This window comes from Chiloscyllium plagiosum, chromosome 20, assembly GCF_004010195.1.
Source record: "Chiloscyllium plagiosum isolate BGI_BamShark_2017 chromosome 20, ASM401019v2, whole genome shotgun sequence".
In the NCBI taxonomy this organism is placed as follows: Eukaryota; Metazoa; Chordata; class Chondrichthyes; order Orectolobiformes; family Hemiscylliidae; genus Chiloscyllium; species Chiloscyllium plagiosum.
In genome coordinates, this window is record NC_057729.1 from 54,917,911 (window position 1) to 54,923,910 (window position 6,000).

A 6,000-nucleotide genomic window follows, 5' to 3' on the forward strand; every position below is an offset into this window, starting at 1 on the left:
CCACCCAAAACGATAATATCTGCCCCTTCTTACCTGTCTGTATCATACTATGATAGGCAAACTCTGCCTATCTAAAGCCTTGACTTGCCTGAATCTGGAGTCCATTGGGCCTCATTAGTGGATCTGCCTGCAGTCCTGGGGGCATTCACTATGTGGCTCTGGCATTTGCTGGGACTGTTGGAATTGCTAGTTAATCAGAAGGTGAGAGTTCCTGCCACTGAAAGGCAGAAGTTTAATTGGCCCACAGTGCTTTATGATTGTGAGGCAAAGTTGTTCTGTCCTTTGGCTTGCCATTGACTTTTCTTCAGTGGCGGTGGGGAGAACTGTCTGTGTCCCCGTAAATATCTGCTCAAAGTGATTCCGACTGAACCCAAACTGTATATCAGTGAGGAGGAAACGGATGAAACAGGCGTTACTTGACAGCATTGTTGATGATCCCTTCCCTTGGTTAGCTGCTAAATTATATACAAGATTTGTACTTCCTATCTTCGTTGATGAAGTAAGATAAAATATTATTCTGGCATTATGGGATATTTATTAATTTTTTTAAAATTTGAATGAAAGGTAGATATTATGCCAGCTGCAATGGCTCTGGGTAAACAAAACAACATTGATTTTACAGCATTTTGCTGAGATGTTGTCAGGAAAGTTGGTAACCACGAGGAATATTGTAAAACTGGCATTAACTGAGCAATGAAAACGTTACTGAAAAAGTATAATATTGTAGCATCTGAAGAAGTTGATACAAACTTGGGTGATAGATTTAAGACAGATGTCAGAGGCAGGTTCTTTACGCAGAGAGTGGTAAGGGTGTGGAATGCCCTACCTGCCAATGTAGTCAACTCAGCCATGTTAGGGAGATCTAAACAATCTTTGTATAAGCACATGGATGATGCTGGGATAGTGTAGGGGAACGAGCTGAGAATAGTTCACAGGTCGGCGCAACATCGAAGGCTGAAGGCCCTGTTCTGCGCTGTATTGTTCTATGTTCTAAACTGGAAATCTCTATTGGATTTGCACAAATTTAGATACAAGATTTCAAATTTTGATCATTTATAATTGTCAAAAGAACTGAAGTGGATGGTCTGTGGTATGCTTAACGCAAAGTTTGTGTTATGCTGCAGATTAAAATCAATATGGCGCAAATTTCAAGGCTTTATTGCAGAAGTTAAATCTGATTCGATGTGAGTGAAGCTCGGAGACAAAGCTATTTAATGAAAAATTTGATTCTGTGCCGTGATGCAACATATGATCTGATAGCAAAAGCCATACCAAAGAATACAGGCTGACCTATGTTACATTGCCAGTTATAATTTTATTTTCTGCTCATCAAAAAGTTCTACATATGCACATTAGGATCTTGTAACTGGTATTCGGCCATTGTGAATATTAGCATTATCACAGAGAAGACAGTCACACTGATGATAAACAAATTTAGGCTGAAACATTTAAGGCTTGCTTTAATTGCAGCTATTGTAAACAGTTTTCCATTGAGTTAAACTGTCAAGTATAATTAGCCTAAAGCTACTAGAGTTGATAAGGCTGCTACTATGAAAGAATTGATACGATCAACATAGGAATTAATTTTGATTCTAATTCTTGATAAGCTAAACAAGCCAATGACAAAAAATATAGTGAGTTTTAACTTCCATTTTCATGGCTCACTTTGCATAGCTTTATAAATAAACTAAGATTTTCTGCTTTGAATAGATAGCTTTTCAAGATAATTTTTGTTTTCATTAGAAAGAAGTAACTTTCCCACCATCGCAAAAGCAAATACTGAGGTGCAGCAATCTTGAATTGTGGAGATTGGCATCGTGAGAACACATTTTACGTAATGAATATAATGGCAGTAGGAGTGGGAAATCAGGCTAATGAATTAGCTTTGGCAAATAGGATTAAAGAGAATCCAAAGAGATTCTACGAATACAGTAAGGGCAAAAGAATTAGTAGGGAAGAATAGGGCCCCTGAAAGATCAACAAGGCCGACAATGTGTGGAACCGCAGTAGATGGATGAAATAGTAAACAAGTATTTTGTGTCAGTATTTACTGTGGAGAAGGATATGGAAGCTAGAGAACTTGGAAAAATAAACAATGATGTCTTGAAAAATGTCCATATTACAGAGGAGGAGATGCTGGATGCCTTGAAACTCATAAAGGTGGATAATCCCTGGGACCTTATCAGATGTATCCCAAAACTTTGTGGAAAGTTAGGGAAGTGATTGCTTGACCTCTTGCTGAGATATTTGTATCATCAATAGCCGCGGGTGCTGGAAGACTGGAGGGCAGCTAATGTAGTGCCATTATTTAAGGGAAGTGACAAAGAAATGCAAGGAATCCAAAGGTCAGTGAGCCTTACGTCAGCGATAGGTAAGTTGTTGGAGAGGATTCTCGGGGACAGGATCTACACGTATTTGGAAAGGCAAGGACTCATTAGGGATAGCCCACATTGCTTTGTGCACGGGAAACTGTGTGTCACTAACTTGATTTGAGTTTTTTGAAGAAGTGACAAAGAAGATTGATGCAGGTAAAGCGGTGGATGTTGTCTATATGGACTTCAGTAAGGTGTTCGACAAAGTTCTGCATAGAAGACTGGTTAGCAATGTTAGCTCACATGGAATCCTGTAAGAGCTAGCCATTGGATATAAAATTGGCTTGAAGGTAGGAGATAGAGCATGGTGGTGGAAGATTATTTTTCAGACTGGAGGCCTGCGACCAGTGGTGTGCCACAAGGATCAGTACCTCGATCAGATGGGCTGAAGACTGGCAGATAGTTTAATTTAAATAAATGTGAGGTGTTGCATTTTGATAAGGCAACTTTACACTTAAAAGTAGGGTGCTGGGAACTGTTGCCAAACAAGGAGACCTTGGGGTGCAGATTCATACTTCCTTGAAGGTGGAGTCACCTATAGAAAGGTAGTGAATAAGGCATTGGATACACTTGCTTTTATTGGTCAGTGCATTGAGTATAGGAGTTAGGATGACATGTTGTGGCTGTACAGAATATTGGTTAGGCCACATCCGCATTCAGTTCTGATCTCCCTGCTATAGGAAAGATGATGTTAAACTTGAAAGAGTGCAGAAAAGATTCACAAGCATGTTGCTGAGGTTGGATGGTTTGAGTATGGGAAGAAGCTGAATAGGCTAGGGCTATTTTCCCTGCAGTGCCGGAGGATGAGGAATGACCTTATACAGGTTTATAAAATCATGAGGAGCACATATAGGGTGAATAGCCAAGGTCTTTTTCCCAGGGTAGGGGAATCCAAAGCTAGAAGTCTTAGTTTTAATGTGAGAAGGGAAAGATATGAAAGGGACCTAAGGGGCAACTTGTTCATGCAGAGAGTGGAGCGTGTATTTAATGAGCTGCCAGAGGAAGTGGTGGAAGCCAGTGCAATTACAATATTTAAAAAGCATCTGGATAGGTACATGTATAGAAAAGGTTAAGAGAGATATGGACCAAATGCTAGCAAATGGGACTAGATTAATTTAGAATATCTAGTCGGCATGGACAGGTTAGACCGAAGTTCTGTACAACTCTGGGATTCTATGAATATATTTAACAATTTATTTGCAGTGTGCCTTGGATAAAACTAGTCTGATCTACTCATGCCTAATATGGTATTACCAACTTCAGTGCAAGTATGTTTTAAATTCAGTGTTTGATGTACCTAGCACAATACAGGGGCTGACATAGAAGAACAGATCATGCTTCATTAATATTAGAACTGTCAATATCCATTTATCTTTCATCTCTGACAGAGCAGTGCACAGAATGGCATTCATCTGCCAAATAAAGAGAACACAGTTTTTGAACAGATGACTCTGCGATTTTTGTGGTGGCTAGTTTTTCTTAAATATGTTTGCTGTAACAAAATGGAGCTTCTTTATTAAATGTGCCTGACTTGTCTATCATATTTAAAATAATTGGGTTGTGATAATGAATTAACTTGTGAACTTATAGAAAGAAATCCATAAATGAATGCTGACTACTTTAAAAAAAGTATATATATTTCTGATCAGTGAGCTCATGCATAACTGTTAAACAGTCAGGAAGTTGAATGCACAACTCATAACGTGACAGTGGGGAAGATTACTTACAGTGTGGAAACAGGCCTTTCGGCCCAACAAGTCCACACCGACCCGCCGAAGAGCAGCCCACCCAGACCCATTCCCCTACATTTACCCCTTCACCTAACACTACGGGCAATTTAGCATGGCCAATTCACCTAACCTGCACATTTTTGGACTGTGGGAGGAAACCGGAGCACCCAGAGGAAACCCACGCAGACACGGGGAGAATGTGCAAACTCCACACAGACAGTTGCTGGAGGCGGGAATTGAACCGGGTCTCTGGCACTGTGAGGCAGCAGTGCTAACTACCATGCCACCCACAGAAGTTATTCCATTCTGATGAGCTCCACTTATTGGCTAGGACCAGTTTCTTGATAAATGATATAATTAGAACTATAAAAGTTTGAACTGAAAAAGAGTGAGAGGCTTTTTATAAATCTAAAGTGAAAAGACAAACCAACAAAGCAAAGTAGAAATTTTAGAGGGATAGAGTTTATTGTTAATTGTTTAATATTGACGATTGTCAAATCAGTGGAAAATGCTTAAAAGTTAATCTTAAAGCTGCTTCATTTGAATGTACAAAGCATTCCTACCTAACGGGGTAGATGAATTAATAGCCCAACATGAGATAAATAGGTTTGATCTACTAGCCTTTTATAGTAACAGAAATAAAAATTGCTGGCAAAGCCCAGCAAGTCTGGCAGTGTTTGCGTGGATAAAGCATGGTTGATGTTTCAAGTCTGGTGACTCTTTGCTTGAAACATTAACTTTGGTCTCTCCTGTCAGATGCTATCAGAGATGCTGACTTTCGCCTCCAATTTCTGTTTTTGTTTCAGATTTCCAGCATCGGACCTTTTTTTTTTAAACAGTTCCTGATATGTACGTCTGAGCAGATACCTGGCAGTTCCAGCTTGGTGTTTAGTTCTCCAAGCCTCCATCTTGTTTAGCATTTCCCATCATCTCAGGGCACACTCTATGATCAGCAATTGCTTTGTCCACAGAGACTGGCATCAGAAGCAGTCTAACTTATCACATCATCATGGCACATCTCTGACTCACTCAGAATACAATTCATCAGTTCACTTCACTTTGGAATGTAACAACATCTATCATTGCAATGCAGCAGCCAAACCATTTTGCGCACAAAGATAGAAAGCACAGTCTGTTAGCACTCACTCACTTTGCAGTTGGATTCTCACTGTATCTCTGCTTTGCCTTGTCTTTTTGCACATTGCTGCCTGATTCAGAATTTACAGCCACATCATACTTCTGCCTTATAGTACAGACACAAAAGCGGATAGCTTATCATGTTTGTTAGCACCGATCAATCAAGCTGGTGAATATATTGCTGTATGGCGATGTGCCTCAGCAGTGTCGCACCTACAACGTATGCCAATAACTTACATGTCAAGTATACTGAGTATGCTTTAACCAAATGCCCTTGTCTCAAAGTCTAAGCAGTCTAGTCCTTAGTCAGGACAAGGAACCTATCCACAGTCAGGGGGTCCCAATAAAGTCATTCAAGGCCAGCATCTGGTGTCAACCCAGGAGCTTGAACATTGTCAGTCAGCCACTCAGATGGTCAGGGGATCCATACCATCTAGGATTTGGGTGACCATCCATCCTACAGGCCAAAGCCAGCCAGTCAGGGGATTAATGGCAAGTCAATCAGAAAGCTGAATAGCTATCAGTCAGGGCTATTATTTCAAGTTGATCATGCGGGAGGGCGACAATTTGTGCCAATTAAGGGGATGCAACCAATTGCCCCAGAGGTATGTTCAGACCAAGCAACAGACCAACCTTTGGTATCTCTACATAGGGAAGATATAATTGCCTTAGAATCTGGGCAGTGAAGATTCACTAGATTAATTGCTGGGTATGAGACGGTTACCCAATGAGAAGAGATTGAGCAGAATGGGTGGAAACTC

At 40.4% G+C, this 6,000-nt stretch overlaps 1 protein-coding gene across 1 annotated transcript in view; it reads left to right on the plus strand.

Moving 5' to 3' along the window:
- Positions 1-6,000, plus strand: part of unm_sa1614 (un-named sa1614) — a 256,372-nt gene that overhangs the window by 142,156 nt on the left and 108,216 nt on the right. The window contains exons 8-9 of the mRNA XM_043709987.1: positions 1,125-1,184; positions 5,703-5,844. Of these exons, the coding sequence (XP_043565922.1) occupies positions 1,125-1,184; positions 5,703-5,844 (202 nt within the window). The remainder of the gene's footprint in view (positions 1-1,124; positions 1,185-5,702; positions 5,845-6,000) is intronic.